The sequence below is a fragment of the Genypterus blacodes genome, unplaced genomic scaffold (assembly GCF_046128005.1).
Source record: "Genypterus blacodes isolate CSIRO-AG114 ecotype Tasmania unplaced genomic scaffold, CSIRO-AGI_Gbla_v1 ptg000073l_1, whole genome shotgun sequence".
Lineage (NCBI taxonomy): Eukaryota > Metazoa > Chordata > Actinopteri > Ophidiiformes > Ophidiidae > Genypterus > Genypterus blacodes.
The window spans coordinates 2,165,133-2,183,984 of NW_027466883.1; the positions used below are offsets into that span (position 1 = coordinate 2,165,133).

Below are 18,852 nucleotides of genomic sequence, written 5' to 3' on the forward strand. Positions count from 1 at the left end.
ATTTGAATAAATTACAACTTGAAAGTACAGAGGAGTTTGTGTATTGTCTGTGAAATTAATAGTTTTAATTTTACTTTACCAGTCCAGTCACCTAATATAGATTTAAATACGTGGTATTTTTCAGAAAAAAATGTAACTACTGCAACATATAGCAATGTGAAATTCAAGCACTTTTCAATCATCTCCAATAATTAACAGCTGTGATCAATTATTTCTATGTGAAAATGTATTTCTTGCATCGGCTACAATAGATAATGGAGAAAGTGTCCGCAAAATTATCTGCAGCAACCAGGAACATGCACCTCTATCCATCTACCTCTATCTATAAAGGGAATTAAAACCTGATGGCAACTAATGAAAATAATGCAAAAAAAAGTTGCATTAAAATGAAAGTGTTTTCAAGGATTTTATGTATTTATGCAGCACTGGAATATACATACATTTTGCATCCAGAACCCAATAAATGCAGCAGAATCTTGCATAATTTGTTCAGTCATTTGGACACAACATAAAACAAATGTTCAAAGTGATGTGCACTAATCTGAAAAGATCAAAACAATTCACTGATGCACTTTTTCACCAAAGCATTCAATTTGACATCAATGTTCTGTATATAAAATTCAGAGTGACCCTCAGGCTGTAATAATCAGTTAAAACAGCTAAACAGTGATGACATCATAGCAAATGATTTATTGTATGTTGTTGAAATGTATTTACACAACACGAACAGCAAGGTGTAACTGGCTCCAAGAACACCGTGTCACATTGTTACTGACAGCAACAGAGTACCTGTGTATAGAACAGCGTCTCTTTTTTCAAGCTTTATTTTCCTTTTTTGGACTTGCGCAGTTGGTGGAGCTCTTTAGAAAATCATCCTTCCAAGTTCAAACAAAACCTATAATGAAGACAAAACAGCAAAAGTTAGATCCCTCCACAGAGGAAGACTTGATGCATTCATAATCACAAATGGCAACTAGAGAGAGCAAATTAATCACACGTTCCTACACGTAAATGACTATACATGTGCCCTTGAGCAAGAAAACACAGGCCCAAATGAATAAGGTTTAAAAAAAACTAATAATCCAATCTTTCACACGTCTTTGTAGAAAGTTAAGTGTCCCATTCTTCATCGCGTCCGACACAAAGAGTGGGATCTTACCTCAATGGTGATGAGGATGACTATCATCCACTCTAACCTGAAGCTGTGTTTGTCATTCAGGTGGCTCCTCATCAGGTCTGTCAGCTGTGTGCAGTGTTCCAGCTTCTCATTCACAACCTGGAGCACACAACACATTTACAACAAGTAAACAACACTGGTGAACATCAGACCCTAAGTACATAAACATCAAAATAGCGGAGTACGATAGTTTGTTTACATTGACCCTGCGGTTGATGCTGAGGAACTGGCAGGTCTTGTCATAGAGTTTTTCCAGGTTTTCTCGGTCCCAGTAGAAATCAGGTGTGATAAGCAGGTCAGAGCGCAGGTTTATACAGTGTCTGTCAGAACGGAAGAGGAACACAAAGCTCTGAGTCAAAACACTCCTGATATACCGTATGCAAACACAAACCAAATGTAGCCCTTTTAAATGTGTCAGGCCCTTGGTAGACAGTGAAACATCATCACTGACATTAACTTTAGGAAACATTCACCCTTTAAATCTAATTAATTTAGTCATTTCGATGACTGCATTTCTTTAATATCTAGGCGTTAGTGTAAACTGTTCTGATGTCAACAATAAATAAATGATGGTCAGATTTGAATTTCAAAACAGATTCTTTTGGAAAAAGCTGACATATTTGTTATCTAATCGCATTTCTTTCAAAGGTTTCACTTGTTTAAACCCCCTCACCAAGAAATAGGAATTTAACAAGCTGCTATTTAGAGAAAAGTGAATTAACCTTAAACTAAAGAGCTCTCCTATCTTCTGCATAACCTCTGCAGAGGACAGCTTCACTCTTTTACCATACTTCAGTGTCTGTGGAAAAATAAATGAAGGAGCAGTTTAGCAAATTAACAGGAACGTGAGCCGCTTGTAGAATGATACAAACTGTACATGCATGACCTGGTTGAGACACAAATATCCATAAAAGGTAATCTATACTTTAAGGTATCCTGCTAGTGTGCACTGTACCTCTGGAATTGACTGAATTGACTCTACAAAGCTATCTAATGACACCTCCCATATTGCAAGCTTCACTGAAAAAGAAGCCAAACAGAGTAGCAGGTTAAAGGTTATATACGATTCTTCCACAAACTGATCAATACAGTACATTTATGAGATACAGTTAGAGTGTAGCTGCTTACCTGATAAACATAATGCATTTGAAAAGGCAAATTTTTCCAAAATAGCGTCATCTTGCTCCATCCTGTTACTCAGCATGAAGTTGCCACGCTCAAGCTTTGTGTTTCCCCTGAAGAAAAATGACACTTGATTTAAAAAAAAAAAAAAAATGGGTATCCTGTGGTAAAGATGAACAAAATCTAAATCAGCAAAGAGCACATACTCTCCAAGCGCGTAATTTATCTCTTCATTTTCCCAATGGACTAAAGCAACTTCATAGGGCTGAATCTCATGTTGTCCTAACATTCTTAAGACTTTCTTCATCTGTAAAGCAATCGTAGAGAAGGAGAAAGTAGATTCATTATTAGAAAATGCACATACAGCAAACATCTGAGCAAAAGCAGGAGGCTGGAGTTTTATGTTTTTACCGTTTTGTCTTCAACATTCCAGAAAACTACAGAGCCTTCTCTAAAAAAACAAAACATCAAGAAAGTCTGCTATTCACATTCAAAATGAAGAAATCATTTTCACAATTTAGATCATTCCGTGTTGGACAATTATGTTCAACACAAAGCCTGAATCAGAACCAACTTGACTCGTACCTGAAGAAGAAAATTAGAGCGTCGTCATCCGGTTTTGCAGATGCGTCTGTGCTTATCACCAGCACATTTGAGGCATCTGAAATTAAAAACACAAATGATATTCAACATGGGGTTTTGTTTTGTTTTTCCCCCACAAAAAATGTAATCTGGGAATTATTTTCATTCATACCTCTCGGTAAATCTACCTCGCGGAAGTCGTGGGCCATTAAGTCGTGGCACAAAGTCAGTAAATGGTACTGATCTGCTGTTGCAAAGGCGATACACTGCATCATATCCTACAGAGCAAACAGGCTGGAATTTGTCACGTAACAAAAAAACAACTGTACATACATACATACATACTGTACATACATTACACGGCCAAAAATATGTGGACACTCTGGTAATTCCAAAAACTGGAGCATTAATATAGATGGGTTCCGTTCAGCCAAATGAACTTTAGTGGAGTTAGGTACTGATATTGGCTGATAAGGCCTGGATGTGTTCCTATTCCTAAACGTGTCGGAGGGATTGAGGTCTGGACTTCCATGATGAAACAGGAAAGGGCCTTCTATGTGGCCTTCGCTGGATCTAAGGAGTCTAAAACATTAACAACCGTCTCAGCAGTCAATGGTCTAATCAGAAAGGGTGTCCACATACTTTTGGCCTGATGTGTAATACGATCAATAACTCCTCCAGTGATTGACTGTAACACCTTGTCCTCGTTCAGCGACGGCTGATTGGCTCTGGACGGTTGTTTTGTTCTTGGACCTTTGGGGACCTTCTTTCCAGGGACCGTCACTGGTTTCAAACTGGGTTTTAACACAGATCTGACGAGGTCTGATGAATACGGACGACCCTGTACTCTCCAACATTTAGTTAGTATCCTGCGGTCAGTAAATAAAGTGCTATGGAGACTAAATCCACCTAAAGCGGGCAAGCAGGGTCTTGTATGAGTGCCATCTGAATAACCAGTCCTTGGATCAGGCCAGGCTGAGGGAGTCCTGGTTTGGGATTCATACTTGTGTTGATGGGCGGACTGGGAGAGTCTGGCCAAGGCAAACATACAGACTGGTCTCTTCTCTACTGGTCCATGTGATGCCAGTCTGGACCACAGCGTCCGGAGAAGCATCTTCCCATGGACCACTAAACAGGGAAACAACAACACGCCAAACAGCTTAGTACACCAAAGTATGCAGCAACCTTTATGAAATATATATCTATTTAAAATGCATTAAAATAGTTATTTAGCCCATGTTAAAATTAATGAGAATAAATCCAGTAAAATCAGTTCAGACTGACCTTGACTAATCAGGAATATAGCAGAATACGCTCTGTGTTTCACTGGCACACATGATGATCATGATTAAGTATGAATAAAATATAATAGAAAATACGTGTAAAAACAAAGATGATTAAACTTTAACTCGTTACGCACAACACTTAATATCTGCACAACAGCTAACGAGCTAGCAAAGCTTACCAGTAAAATACAAATATCAGCAATCCAAAAGAAGACGGTGTTCAAAGAGGCTCACTGAGTCCAATTTAATAGGAAAAACACGTTAATACGAACTGTCACGTTAAAATACGCCATAAAATCAGTCATGCAGTTCTGAAATGAAAGGGACAGTTGTGTTTTGCTAATAAAGTTATGTTGTCGTGACCACTTCCTGTTTGGGCTGTCGTGCCGTCATTGCGTTCTTTGCCCTCCGCATAGACTGGCAGGGGAAAAACCGCTGCTGTTTGTTATCACGCGTGTGATTCCGAAGCCTGACGCCTGAAGGATGAAAATAATGTATTTTTCCAATGTTAAAATCATGAAGAACAAATCAATGATAAAATCAATGGCAGAGACATTAAGTTATCGCTTGCCAGAGGGTAGAGACACTGAATAAGTTCCCCCCTACTTTCGTTAACTAAATTCTTTACTTTGAAATACTTTCACATGTTGGTATGTCGAGAATAATAGTTTAAAACATACAATAAAGGCACAGAAATGTCATTCACTCACTCACGCACAAACACACTGGTGGACAGCTATAGCGCCCCCCTCTGGTTAAACTGGGCACAGCCTGTGTTTTGTGTTGCTTGGAAACTTCTTTAACAGGGACCAAGTGTCAACTTGTCTTACCTTGGACCACTTCTAACTATGGAAGCTGCTGAAAACCCTGATGAGGTCTGTTAAATAATAGCAATTTACTTTACCACTATCTATTATTTATTTGTTACCGTTATTTACTTGCCGCACAAGAAGACATAATTGTAAAAGTTCATCTTCAGGAATGCTTTACAATCAGTTTTTGGTTTGTCAATAATGACTCAATAGGTGGATCAGCATAATGAGAAGGAAAGGCTGAGGATGAGGATCGGTGTGTTGGAGGAGAGTGTGAGGTCCTGTGAGCTGGACTGTAAAGCCAGCAGAGAGACGGTGGTGAGGCTGGTGGCAGAGCTGGACCAAGAGAGGAGGAAGGCCAGCAGCAGTGCTACAGCACTCGATTCAATCAAAGTGGTATTGAAAAGAAAAGAAAGTGGTTAATGAGTAAAATGCTCTTACAATATCTTGTGAAATTAAATATTTACAACCCAGGATAGGTTCTCTGTGTTTCTGATAGAAGCCCCAATGGCAACTGCAGTCATTTGTTGAAAACCATTTAAGAACCCCCAGTGCATTTCTGTCCTCAGGAGTTAGATGGTATGGTGCTGGGGAGGAGAAGTGTAGAGGTCGAGAAGCAGACCCTGACAGAGAGGCTCGAGGCCAGCAAGCGAGTCATTGAAGCGGCGCGGCGGGAATCAAACTGTTTGGAGAGGCAGGTGGAGGAGCTTGAAAGAAAGTTACAAATAAGTCAAGGAGAGGCCGAGGCAGCACAGAGGAAGCTACAGATGTTCCTGGAGAAGGTCACTGCACAGCTGCAGGGTCCCTCTGAGAACATCCTCCTTCCCACAGAGAGGGATGTTCTCCACAGACTGGATCACCTCTGTAATAAGGTGAGGAGTTGTTATTGTGTTATTGGTTAATCTTGCTCTGTTATAATTGTTCTTGGTTGTAGGGTAATTTCTTTTACATCTGGACAGTGACGATAGATTAAAATGTGCCTCTCAGATTGCAATGGCTTGATTACAGTTTTACAGCCCAAAAGCAAAATGACGTCTTTTGGAGAAGCAGTCCATATCACTGAGGCTGTACTATTAGGTTACACATCACTATAAGACACAGCCCCTTTTCTTCTAATACTAAAGTTTGTCTCAAAATAAAATCTCACTGTGGATGTGTCTTAGGTTTCAGCGACTCCCAGAAGTATTCTATTAAGTACTTTAAAATAGTTATTAGTCCTACATTGTGCTCTACCAACAGACCATCCAATCAAATTGAAGGGTCGACACCATTTTCAATCCTATATGTCTTCCCAGCAGATGCAAAATGTAATAAATTGTGAGTGCCTTAGCAGCTGAGCTGCAATTTTTGGAAGCACAGTTTGTAATTGTTTTTGCCTGTGGGCCTGCAGATGGTGTCAGAGATGGAGGTGAAGCTGTGTCGTGTCTCTGAGGAGCTGAGCAGGCAGACAGAGCTGCAGCACAGTACAGTGCACAGGGCTCAGCTCGCAGAACAGCAAGTTCAGGACCTGAGGGAGAGACTGCACAGTCTGGAGGTTCAGCTGCTGACAGCAGACGTGCAGCAAGATGGGCTGCGACACAACAAACAACATGCAAGTATAATATCAAGAGCGTGAGACAGCCCGTTCAGATTGCTGTAAAAGAATGGACGACCAGATAATGTGTACTGTGAATGTGTACTTAAATAAAGTAGCGGAGCCAATGCACTTCGTATCTGCAAATAATTACTTACTTTTGTTACAGTATGAAGAGTTTCTTGAAAAACTCTCAGAGACGCTGAAAGTCGACAGTATTGCTGTGGATGTGGGCTTCGACATGAGGTTAAATCTCATCCTATCCCGTGCAGAACAACTCATCAAACAAGAAGGAGCTTCTTTGGTGGAGAACAAAACTCTGACATATAGTCTACAGAGAAAGGTAGAAAACACTACTAGTGGTGATACTATTCACATTTAAAGTGGAATAACTTACATTTTGTGGTAATTCGTGCTGTGCATTAGCCTCTTCTTGCAGTGACAGTGACATCCAGGTTTCTTTCCAATAGCTGAAGTTGCACAAAGACCAACTGCAGAGCAAAGAGCTCCACATTCAGCTGCTGAGAAAGAAGATGTTGGAGCTGGAGGAGGAAAAGAGGGGCCGGTCAGCATTGGCGGTGGAACGAGATGATGCTCGTCTGGAGGCCAGGAGACTACAGAAAAAACTGGAACGTCTCCAATGCGAGCTGAAAGCCAACAAGACCTCCAACATGGAGCTGAAAGCCCAGCTTTGCCACACCAACGAGCTCAAGGTAGAAGGGAGAGGGGTTCGGATCCAGATTCCCTCCAGGGGCAGAGTGATTTACACCTCTTAAAATGACCCCATTTCTGTGTGTGAGTGGGTGGAAAGAAGGGCTGTGCTTTGTAAATGTTGACTGTTAAATCAAAAGATTATCTCCTTGATTATCAAATGACTTGTGTTTCACTAAACCCCACACCTGATCGGGCCTTTGCTGTCCAACTTGCCAAGTTGAAAGTCATGGAACAGAATAAGACCATGCAGGAGCAGAGAAAGAAGTTGGATGACCTGATGGAGGGGAAGACCAAGGTGGAGAAGAAGCTGAGCACAGTGAGCTTAGACCTACAGGGCCACGAGAGGAAGACCAGGGAGGACCAGCAGCAGCTCCACACTCTCAGACAGACTCTGTCTCAGCTGTCTGAGAGGGAGAGAGAGGTGAGGATGGATCAATGAGGGGATTTTCTACAATATCTGATCAGGGGAAACATTGATTGTTAATTGCTTGACTCCATGTTTACCAAAGATGAGTGCTGATGTTACCTAGTATCTTGTTGCAGACTTTTAACTATTACAAGGCAAGGTAGCCCCAATAGCCATAAATATAAATTATATTTGGCCATATTATATTTTATGGAGTCTAGGACCTTAATGCACAGATTTTAAGTGTGTATGCAAGTTTTTCAATTCGCTGAAACCCTCATTGTATCATGATAGGAATATAAAAAATTTGCCCCGAAGTACCACCTTCTACCACAAAGGGGATCAAGACATCAAGTGTCATGTCCATGTCTTTGGTGTTTTGAGGAGGCAGGACAGCAATAATAATTAAATCGATTCACGTTTTCTTTCTTCAGTTGGTGGATTTCCAGATGGTAGTTTCTCAGATGCTTGGTCTGGATACCACAACCATGGATCTCCCTAATTATGAAATCATCAAATTACTTGAGAATCTACTTCACAGTCATCATCTTCATCATCATCATCTTCACCATCACCACAGTGTACCCTGGCACTGTCCTACCCATCAAATCCCTCACCTTTCTCAAATCCAGGGCCTCCGTGACAGCTCCTCCTTGGATGTTTCTAGCTCTGCTGGTCTGGAGGATGTTGTTCCCCTCCATGAATCCTAATTATAATACTTAAAATTTGAGTTATTGAGAATAAACTCAACTTTATCTTTTACAGTGTGAGATCATAAACCATGTCTTTGTTGTTTGTGTTTTTGAAGCAAAGCACAGTATGAATACAACTAATTGATTATTCACTGAACAAAAATGACAAATGAAAACTGTACTAAATTAAATAAAGACACATTTCAAAATGAGGATTTGGCATTCACTGTTTTTCATGGTTGGATTTACATACATCTGTCATATTAATTTATGACCATTATATACATATGTTAAATAATTTTGGTCTGTTATATATTTGATACTGACAGTCATACAAAATATACAATAGTTCTTTTTATATATATTTGTCATAATTCTGAACCTTGTCATATTTGACATTGTTAAAAAATAAAACAATCATGTATAAAGACCATGGATGACAGATGTTGAAGGTTCATTGTGATTGCTTTCAATATTAAACACACTAGGCCTAAATCAGCGTCACATGAGTTGATGAAGTTAAAAACCGTTTACCACAACAGATTGAAGGTTATGAGTAAATAAAAACAACGTCATGCCAAAATACAAGTAAAAAAATAATTGCAATGTAAGATATAATAAATGTTATTTTACACATTTTTGAGTTACAAGCAAATTCACAAGCTATACCGTCAGCATTTACCTTTGGTGCTCTCCACTGACATTCCCTGTATACACACCGTGTTCACCTCCTTCATCCAGCTCTTGTACATCAGTTTTATCACACCAAAGATGCTCCTTCATTGACACAGCATTACACAGAGAAAATACTGAGATGTTTCGTCTTATGTTGCAAAGATATTAACTGCAAATGGTAGCTGTATTTCTGCAGAACAAATGCATGACCAAGATAATTTTTTGCTACCAATATAATACTGTTATAAGGAGATTGAGGAGATCAACTTGATTCCAATTCAGGCTATACTGACAGACAGATCAATACTGTTATGTAAGCTCTGATATCCAGCTCACACTGGAGGTGGTCCATTAGTGTAGCGGAGCATAGGGTAGAAGGAATGAGCAAAGTTGTTGGACTGAGCACAGTAGTCTTCTGCAGATATAGGCAGCAGGAAGGCAAAACCGACCAGCAGCAGCAGGAGGAGCTGAAACGGCAACGCCACCAAGAGGACACGCCGTAGGAACGATGACCTGGAAACTGGTGATATCTCTGACTCAGAATGGGAGAAAGCGGATCCAGCGTCGCTGGGAGACCTGCGCACACACACACACACACACATACACAAAATGGCAGAGATGTTTTATTAGTCAAACATATGATGAGGAAAGTTCAAGATTAAGAAGATTTATAATTTGAATTATAAGTACACAAACTGAGAAGTGCTGACTGTTTCTTCTTCTTAATTATTTGAACTAGAGTCACAGTCAGAACATGTTTAGTGACAGGAGAACAGTATGTTAGCACTATGATGTACACGCTATGATGTAACATTGCAGGGTATTCATTTCAAAGCAATGTTGGATGATGCTCAACATTGTTCATCTGCACACTGAGGGAGGGGCTGGATAAACAGTAGAATCCTGCACCAAACAAACACAGCAAGTTTGTGAGTTTGCAAAGAATGTTAGGATAAAAGACAAACGGCATGCTGCAAGTATGAGATTTCATTTTTGAAAGTGTGTCCTGTTGAGAAATGCAAAGCATGCCAAAGCAATGTAGCACCCAGAAACAGCGTCTTTGACAGGGTAGCTCAGCTAAGCTCTTTTAATTGTGCCTGTCATTTTCACTATCTAAAAACACCATTGTCCTCAGTGAAAACTGTCGATTTAAAGCCTCAAAGGTCAGATATGCTCACAAAAAAATGTAAAGTATAATGAATCACATACTCCTTCCGATTGTGAAAACATAAATTCCTATCTACGTAAAGAGAAAAGATATTACATAGCAAACATTTTATGCTGAAATGATGCCCGGTTCTAGGAATGCAAGGACAATGAGGTGAAATTGACACTGGTTTTCCTATGCTGTTACCAAACGTGGCCCCTTACCGCTTCACATATGGAGACCTGAGAGGCAAGAGGCACAGATGACAGACTGAGGGGGGAGATGTGATAAGGTCAGTGAGATAGAAGAAGTGCCACACACAATAGAGAGAAAAGAGAGAAAGAGAGCAGCCTTTGCATTGTTCATTGCAGACATTTACTGGCTTGGCAATTCGATGGGAAAAGTTGTGTGTGTTCAGTAATAGCAAGGCAGAGTTAGATATTGAAAGAGATGTTACACAGATTGTAGCCTCTGGTTAGCTATATTAAGCAGCCAAGGGCATTGGCAGAGACGAGACCTTGCACCTTTCTTTAAGAAACTTTCGACCAAGGATGTATGGGCTGCCACTCACCTCATCCCCTACCCTACACACAGCGCCTAGACTTACAGAAGATGATGGAATTCACTCTCATGAGCTGCTAATCGACCACTAAAACTGAAATTGGAAGCTTATTTCCATTAAACCTCAGTTGTGGGTTAAGATTCAGGGTCATGCGAAGGTTAGGAAACATGAATTGTCCACCAGGGGCATCATGTGCTGATGAGTTCCATTATCTTCTGGTTGTGCTAGAAACCAACAGAAAGGTACCTGTGGTGTGGACTGCTCACAGACGGTCCAGGCTGTGACAGACTACATTTGCCCCGTTTCTGTTTGCAATGAACAAGGGGGGTAAAAGAAAGAAAGTATGTTTCAGTCCAGGCAAATAAAGACAAAGCTTCCGATGAAAAGAAATCCCAAAATGAAAGAAGAGCAGCAACATAATCATTTATGAAGGTGATAGTAACCCATGATTTTAAGGAATCTGGCTTTTCAAAGTACATGACTACTTTGAAGTGCTTTGACTTGAGTGTAACACTGTTACAGACAAACTGTTGGAAAATTCAAAGCTACAGATAGCAATACGATGCATGAATCCCATGTAGTTATGTAATAAAAGCAGTGAAATGCTTATTTGGACTGATCTGTAGACACATTATTGCATTTTAACACATCTGTCAAAACTTGCACTTTCATTATCATACTGAAACAGTGATTGTCTGTTGATGTCATGCTTGCTATTTGACAAAGACAAATTCAGTTCCTGTTTTGTAATTTTGCCAGTATTCCTGAAAGTAACAGTACTGAAATAAATAAGAGTTAGATGGTACAGAGGAACATCCAATGGGAGCTTCAGGAGATTTATAGGTGAGAGGTCATCCGTTTGGAGAAACTGGATTGGTAAAAGTATCAAAAGAAAAGAAAATGTCATCCAAGAAATAATGGGGAGTAAAAGAAAATTTGTAAAAGGAAGGATTCACGATTCACCAGCTCTCTGGCAGGGTTTGCTCTGGGACTCAAAAACATGCTAGGAGAGTAAAAGGCTGGAAAAAGTTCATGTAGGGGAAAGAGGGCTGTAGATGAGGTTTAGAAAGGCATGAGGAGAGATTTTGGAGTAATGGGTGTGAATCTAGCTTTCAACTAGGCATTCTGGGCACATGTTCTGGTACACAGAGGGGCACCTTGCTTCTTGTAGAGCATGTTCTAGGTGTATACGTTACCGATCGTCGGCGACTGGGTGTACTCCTTCCAGATACAGGACTGAGGGAACCCGATGTGTCCAGCTCATCAGCAGATGACCAGGAAGACAGATCCTGATAAAAGAGGCAGAAATACAGAGACAGAGAGCAAGAGAGAGTTCAAATCAGATTTGTCAATCTAACCCCCAAAATGAAAAGAGGTGAAGTAAAGTGATGTTTTAACTAAAGTAATAACCACCTGAACTTGTTTTTGACTTACCAGAGGCAGGAATTTCAAAGGCCTTGTTTACTTACAGTAGGTGTTCAATTTTATGTTTGGTAAAAAAGTTAGTCAACACTGTACGTGAATAAACTAGACGTGGATCTCACCTGTTGACTGCTGGTGATGTCAAGAATCTTTGCCAGTTCTCTGAGGTCTCGGGTAACTTCCTTCAACAGCATTTTGAGTCGATTCCCAATCACGTGAACTTTCTCCTTGGCTTCCAGGCAGTCGCTGCCCTGAGAGTTGACCAGCAACTGCAGGGACATGTCTTGTAGAGAGGCGACTTTCAGTTGGGAATCCAGCAGCTCCTGGCGGATTTGCTGAGGGGATTGTAAAATGTGGACACTAATTCAATAACAGAGCTAGCAGCCTCAGTCATTCTAGAATATACCATTACTAATAATGTTTCAACGGAATGTAGAATTTCCTAGGCTGTGTAGGTATTTGTGAAAAAAGTACAACATCTTAATTTTATAACCCATGATTAAATATTGAAACACAGCACTGTTGACACCATTAACAGGTAGACTGGAAGTGATGAAATCTAATGTTCCACTCTAAACCCCTGAATAATACATAGGAACATTAGGATAGTTCTATACCGTGAGTGTTTTGTGATGCTCTTGTAGAGTGTCACTGTCCTGAATGGGATCAATGGGAACCACCTCATTCCTCCTGCGGTCAATGTTTTCCAACCACAGCAGCAGACCATGGCTCATCTCATGGAAATCCTATCGATTAGATGTATGTAAGGTGAGCGTAGAGATTTAACAGAATAGCAGCTCTATGAAACCTTTCGTAAAACATTTCGATAATTTTGGCTTAACATTGTTGAGTTGGCATATTTACTGACATTGCCCATTTCAGGTATGCACAGTGTTTAGGTGGTTCTTACTTGACATTGCATGAGGGCTTCCTGTAAAGATGTCCTCCACTCGTCCAGTGAGCTGCCTAGTTTGTCCCAGTGGTTGTTCATGTCTTTCAGCTTAGCCTGTAGCTGTCGGGATTCCTCTGTGTCTGACTGCACAAACTCAGCACTGCACAGGTTGATGGATAGCACGATAGCCTTGCGTTTGTCAAAAGCCTTCTGCAGCTCCTGTGGGCAAACAGCATTTAGATGTTGAGTTACTGAATGGTCTCATCCACAGTGTCTTAAAAAGAACGAGAGTTTTGACCACTACACCCATGTCACCTTAAGTTTTTTGATGCGCAGCTCAATCGTCTGGATGTCTGTGCTGAGGTCCAGCCTCCTCTGCTGCTCCAGCTCCTCTTCTGTTTGTTCCAGCCATAGCCACACATTGTTAAGGTCAGAGTTCAGCTGCTGCCACTGCTGCTGGTTCTGCTTGGTGCGAATCTCTTTGCTGAGGTCCTGAGCCTGCAGGAGTTCCCAGCGTTCAATCACTCCTAACATCCAGGATGGAAGGGATTGGGTGTCAAGGACGAGCAAGGCAATAGTTCAGTTAATTCCACTGGTTGTGAATATATGCATGGTAATGGGTGAATAATACCTGATGTTTGGGACTCTGAGCTGCTGGGATCTGCCAGCCCAGAGACTGTGTCCTCCTCCTCTTTTAGCTCAAAGCCCATCCTTTTTACTGTGTCAATATTACCACGGCACTCACCCAGCAGGCGCATCTACAGGACGCATGACATTACGTTACACAGGTTATTTTGTATAACAAAACCGCTATAAACCCATAATTAATTATGATAATAATTAGTTATGATATATATATATATTTTTTTTTTTACGATCATTTGGCGGACGCTTTTATCCAAAGCGACTTACATTACATTATATTACCACCCTTCGCAGAGGGGGGAGCACTTGAGGGTTCGGTGCCTTGCTCAGGGGCACCTCGGCAGGGACTCGAACCGGCAACCCTCCGGTTCTTAAGCAGAAGCTCTACCCACTCGACTACTGCCTCCCATATTCATATGTATAAACAGTATATAAATATATATATACAGTATATACACACACACACACACATATGTATATGTATTCCTCAACTTGACGTAAGAGCACATACGTATCCCATATATGAGCCGTCCAGTTCTGTGCTTGTGGGAGTTCGGCTGCGGCTGCTCTCAGTTTGTAGTAGGTGGAAACGGCTGGTGTTTAGAGTGTGGATGTGTGAATCCATGGAGGCAGCCTCCCCTGCTGACACAACATCAACTGCTCAATATATGACACAAGTTCATATGTTTAAGTTTATGATTACAGGAGAGGAAAGGAAACACTCAACATCCCAAAAATAGGCTTCAAACTAATCTGAAAATCCTTGTGAGAATTAACACCATGCTTTTCTGAAACAAAAATGCATGTCAAAAAATCTAGAGAGGTTAGGCACACAGCACACTGCAAGTCAAACAAAAGTAAGAAAGCCAGTTGGAAAGAAGGGTTAGGTTGAATTCCATTTTGCTTCTGCCAAATTACAAACTGGTGCAAAATTAGTGAATTGAAGAAATAAAATGGAATTGACCTATCCCCAGTGTTAGAAAGTATTACAATTGTTTACATTGATTCAAAGTGTGTGTAAAAGAGGAAATCAACACAAATCAAAGTCCAAGCCGGTGAGCAGACTACAAGTCTGATATCACTCAGCGTAAGGCTGTTATTTCTGGCCCCAAACATTTGTGGCATGCTGGGGTCTGCTGTTGCCTACCAGTGGAGGACCTCAGTGTTTGTTCTGTTAGTTTAACAAAGGCCTCTGGGCTCTCAGGAATCACTACATCTGGAAGAAATATTATACAGTACATACATTCAGCAGCAGATGATGCTCCACCACACAAGTATAACTGTTCACAAACCATACAAGACAGTGCCAGTCATGATTCACATAAATAAACATTTCAGTGTGCACAGGGTGGCTGTGATAGGCTACAATTTAGGGGAGAATTCCTATATTCTTTGTAAAAATTAGAGTAATCTAGAATCTAAAACAAGGACAAATAAGCGGTAACTTGAACTCAATTAAATTTTGTCATGGAAGACAACAATTTGTTTGATTTGATACTACATGTGATTTTTCTGATGGTGATGTGGAACCATTTGTAGCCACTATTCTTGCAAACAAAATTATGTTGAGTTGTGTTTACTTTCCTGCTCCCTAAAGAGGTCAGAGGTCAGGGTTAGATACTGAGTAACACCCTGGTGGTAGCTGGGATTCTGGGTCTAGTTCAGGTAAAATTCAGCCAGACTGATGCTTGATGACATAGAGGTTTGAAACTCCTTTCTTTCTATGAAATTCTTCTACATTTCAAAAAAGCTTTGTAAGTACTTTGAAATTTACATCATCGTTATGAATCACAGATGTTTCTTAAAATTCAGCAGAAAAAGAACACAGTGTGTGTGTGTGTGTGTGTGTGTGTGAAACTGTGTGTGTGAAACTGTGTGTAAACTGACCTGACAAAGCAGAGGCAGAGCGCTGCAGGAAGTCTCCCTCTTCACTCTGTTGGTCTCTCAGGGCCCTGCTGGCACTTTCTAGACCACGGCTCAAGTCGTAGTCGTGGTCCCACTCCAGAGGAATGGAGTCTACACTAGCTGGGGTGTCCCGGCCCGAGCGCTCGGTTCGCAGCTGGGCTGCCAAGGAGGCTGAGCGGCTGGAGGAGGGAAGAGGTGAGAGGAAACCATCTCCCAAACGCTCACTCCATGGCAGGTTGGACAAATCACCAGGCTCGTCCAGCTCCAGCTCACGGTCCGAGAAAGACACTTCGGTATCATCGTCTGCAAGCTGAAGAAAAAGTTCTGTGAGAAATATACAGCCAGAGAGATATATGCCAAGGAAAGATGACCTGTTAACTAGTCAGTGGTGTTTGGAATCACATCATAGTCTCCGTGGCTCTACAGAAGGAGAATTCAGAGAATATTCAATTGAGTCTTACAGGAAGTCGAATGAGCTTTTTGTAGTAGCGTTCTACTCGGCCAAACACTTCCTGACAATAGCGCTGCAGCTCTTCCAGCTCCTCCTCGATGACAGCAGCATCCAGAGGCTCACTCTTCTCTATTAACAATTCTCCCTGGTGGAAAATTTGTTCAATCTTGGCCGTAGTCAGGGAGATCTCCTGCTGGAATGACTGAAGTACCGGAGAAGAAAGACAATCAAGTCAAGCTTCGACAGGTTTCTTAACCAATAAAACAAAATTTCAGACCTCCCCTGCCTGTTCAATTCTAATTTGATCATTAATTTCTAGGTTATCCACATCTTGAAGACCCTTTATGTTTTAGATATTAGCAAAGTAAGCGTGTCAAAATCAAGGGAAATGTAAGTTAGAGAAATACTACAAACCAGATTGGCTCTACAAAGATGAGCTGCACAAGATGTAAAGACAAAGGTTGAATACTTACCCTCAGTTGTTTGATTTTAGCCTGAATGTCACACTCAGAGAAGTGTTCTATATTGGTGAGCTGAAGATCCATTTCTGTCAGCCACACCAAGATGCCATCTCTGGCTGTCTCAAAATCCTCTCTCTGACTAATAAAGTGCTGTGTAAGAAATAGATTGTGCAGTAAGCATCATGTACATGCATTGGATATTACAGGGGAGCAAGGCAAAAACATACAAATGTTTTCAATTATTTTAGAGAACTTTAAGAACATGTATGTATGCAAGTGAAATTCTATTTAAATGAACAAAAGAATAATGATTGTAAAAAATAGATTGTTGTACCTTTAACCTGCGAAGAATGGATGCCACCCTTTTCTGCAGATTGTCCCATCGCTGGTTGGCGTCGTTGGCCATCTCCCTCAGGTGACAGGAAGAGTCAGTACGGTTTTCTCTGGCCAGGCGACGGTATTGCTTGTTGATTAACTCGAGCTGTGTCAGGCTTTCGTGGACTTGCCTCTGGAAGGTCTAAGTTACCGCAGACAGACAGTTAACACTAGTAAGACATTTTACATACATACATTTATAATAGAGCACATGCTTGATCTTCCTGCATCTAGAATACTGAACTTTCCTCACATAGTAAGACCTTATCATCCATTTAGAGATATGATTTGGCAGTTTGTCGTGGGAATAGCTTTATCATAGATATACCTCAAATTTCTTAAATTCCTCCTTGGCTACAGTGTACAATACACCAGAGGAGTTTGGCAGAGCAGCAGTCTTCTCTGAGGCCACCATCCACTCCTCAAATCGCACAAAGTCATCCAAGAACTTCTGCCATAGACGCCACGTCTCCTCAATCCTAACAGGAAAAAGGGGAGTTAGTAAAGGGAAGTTTGAAGTTTTGAACTAATATATTCATTCATTCTAACATCTTACGACGATATGACTATGTGATATCAGTGCCTTACTTGATTCTCCTCTCCATTGACAAGGCACAGATGCTCCTCCAGCGGCGATCAAGGCTACGAGTTGCCTGCTGGATGGAATCACACTCTGCGTCGGTGGCACAGGCGTCACAGTCATGCAGAAGCACTTCACATAGATTCAGGACAGATGCCACTCCTGTACTATGCTTCTCTATGTCACGCTGAAGCTCCTGGGTGGCATGAAAGACAGACAGAATGTATGTGTTTGTGTGTATGTATGGAAGAGGGGAGTAGCAAATACAAAATTAAATCCAGGAAAGGGTCTATCACTTTCCAGCAGTGACCTCTGTAACACAAAATGCTGATAAATGATTAATTAGTGAACCATCTGTGATGGTACTGTGCTTGCCATACATTTCATTGATACAAAAATATGTTTTCACACACATACAGTTTCACTATACGGATGGCATGTGTCATGTTACCTGCTGCAGATCAAGTTTCCTCTGAATCTCCTGAAAGTCGCAGGTGTCGTAGGTGATGGGTTTGGACAATTCAGTCTCTATGTGGGCCAACCAGGAGCGCAGGCTGTTCATGTTCTTATCCAGCTGCTGAACGGCCACCAGGGTCTCTCTCAGCTTTTTCACTCTATTAAATTAGGATTTTCCGTCAGTGCAATTCACACAAAAACAGTCGAATCAACATTAAATATCTTAATGTACAGGTGTAAACAAAGCTTGTTTTGTGTCCAATTTAGCTTGCAGATACCAAAGGACTATCTTCTTTGAACTACTCGAGTGTGAGTGTGTGTGTCTCCTCACCTTGCTCCAATGAGATCCAGGAGGTGCTGCCAGCGATCACTGACTTTGTTGAGTTTTTGTCCGATTTCAGAGGCTTTGCTTCGGTGGCTAGCTTTGGCTAGGCGCTCTCCAAGCTGGTGCAGCTGAAGCTTGTTTTCCTCAGCCACAGTGATTTCCTCCTGGTAGTCCTGACATACAGTGTGTTTTCAACAGTGAGTAATTTTTACATGTTTTAGGTGCATCAAAAATAATGTTAAAAACCAAGTATTGACACAGTGATAACAAACAACAAACCACATCTTAATTCTTGCAGTAGGAAGTAAAAACCACAAGGAAGTTAAAGTTAAACAGACTTCCAAAGCAATGATTAAAATGATCGATTAAAACATTCAAATGGACGGATGAAACATTTCTGTTGCCTTTACCTTGCGAAGCTTCTCAATCATCTCCTCAATGCTGATGTCTCCATTTTGAGAGACCTTGCTCTCCATTTTAGTGAGCCACTCGCAGAGTTCCTTGTACTTCTCGTTGAACACCATCCACTCATTTAGCTTCTCACTCACCTGCTGCCTGCGCAATGACAGCTGCAATAGCACAATATGTATAT

The 18,852-nt window shown here is 41.1% G+C and overlaps 3 protein-coding genes across 11 annotated transcripts in view; 1 reads left to right on the forward strand and 2 right to left on the reverse strand.

The window, feature by feature from the left end:
- Positions 1-127: 127 nt before the first annotated feature.
- On the reverse strand, positions 128-4,678 carry rmnd1 (required for meiotic nuclear division 1 homolog). Of its 3 annotated transcripts, none has more exons than XM_076157848.1 (12): positions 4,347-4,678; positions 3,579-4,009; positions 3,054-3,159; positions 2,885-2,960; positions 2,711-2,750; positions 2,506-2,606; positions 2,306-2,412; positions 2,133-2,197; positions 1,900-1,976; positions 1,377-1,497; positions 1,160-1,276; positions 128-895 (listed from the first exon to the last, which is right to left on the reverse strand). In XM_076157848.1, the coding sequence occupies exons 2-12, from the start codon at positions 3,993-3,995 to the stop codon at positions 863-865; spliced, it is 1,260 nt and encodes a 419-aa protein (XP_076013963.1). In that variant the 5' UTR covers positions 3,996-4,009; positions 4,347-4,678; the 3' UTR covers positions 128-862. The 3 variants fall into 3 exon arrangements, with proteins under 3 accessions (XP_076013963.1, XP_076013964.1, XP_076013962.1); XM_076157849.1 differs by lacking the exon at positions 4,347-4,678 and adding an exon at positions 4,166-4,338; XM_076157847.1 differs by lacking the exon at positions 4,347-4,678 and having other exon boundaries at positions 3,579-4,338.
- Positions 4,679-5,015: 337 nt separating this feature from the next.
- Positions 5,016-8,628, forward strand: ccdc170 (coiled-coil domain containing 170). Its single transcript, XM_076157434.1, has 8 exons — positions 5,016-5,042; positions 5,193-5,375; positions 5,549-5,851; positions 6,370-6,570; positions 6,722-6,895; positions 7,023-7,265; positions 7,484-7,687; positions 8,107-8,628. Exons 1-8 carry the CDS (start codon positions 5,016-5,018, stop codon positions 8,380-8,382), a joined length of 1,611 nt encoding a protein of 536 aa, XP_076013549.1. The 3' UTR covers positions 8,383-8,628.
- Positions 8,629-9,015: 387 nt separating this feature from the next.
- Positions 9,016-18,852, reverse strand: part of syne1b (spectrin repeat containing, nuclear envelope 1b) — a 74,755-nt gene continuing 64,918 nt past the window's right edge. For 2 of the 7 annotated variants that reach the window (XM_076157476.1, XM_076157475.1), the window contains 19 exons: positions 18,671-18,829; positions 18,267-18,433; positions 17,931-18,093; positions 17,488-17,675; positions 17,228-17,378; positions 16,859-17,041; positions 16,537-16,674; positions 16,074-16,265; positions 15,595-15,922; positions 14,855-14,923; positions 14,219-14,349; positions 13,694-13,820; positions 13,378-13,589; positions 13,081-13,281; positions 12,788-12,916; positions 12,293-12,505; positions 11,945-12,037; positions 10,995-11,053; positions 9,016-9,615 (listed from right to left, as the gene is read on the reverse strand). In XM_076157476.1, the coding sequence (XP_076013591.1) occupies positions 9,372-9,615; positions 10,995-11,053; positions 11,945-12,037; positions 12,293-12,505; positions 12,788-12,916; positions 13,081-13,281; positions 13,378-13,589; positions 13,694-13,820; positions 14,219-14,349; positions 14,855-14,923; positions 15,595-15,922; positions 16,074-16,265; positions 16,537-16,674; positions 16,859-17,041; positions 17,228-17,378; positions 17,488-17,675; positions 17,931-18,093; positions 18,267-18,433; positions 18,671-18,829 (3,147 nt within the window). In that variant the 3' untranslated portion in view covers positions 9,016-9,371. The remainder of the gene's footprint in view (positions 9,616-10,994; positions 11,054-11,944; positions 12,038-12,292; positions 12,506-12,787; positions 12,917-13,080; positions 13,282-13,377; positions 13,590-13,693; positions 13,821-14,218; positions 14,350-14,854; positions 14,924-15,594; positions 15,923-16,073; positions 16,266-16,536; positions 16,675-16,858; positions 17,042-17,227; positions 17,379-17,487; positions 17,676-17,930; positions 18,094-18,266; positions 18,434-18,670; positions 18,830-18,852) is intronic. The other 5 variants (XM_076157481.1, XM_076157478.1, XM_076157477.1 and 2 more) reach the window with 4 other exon arrangements.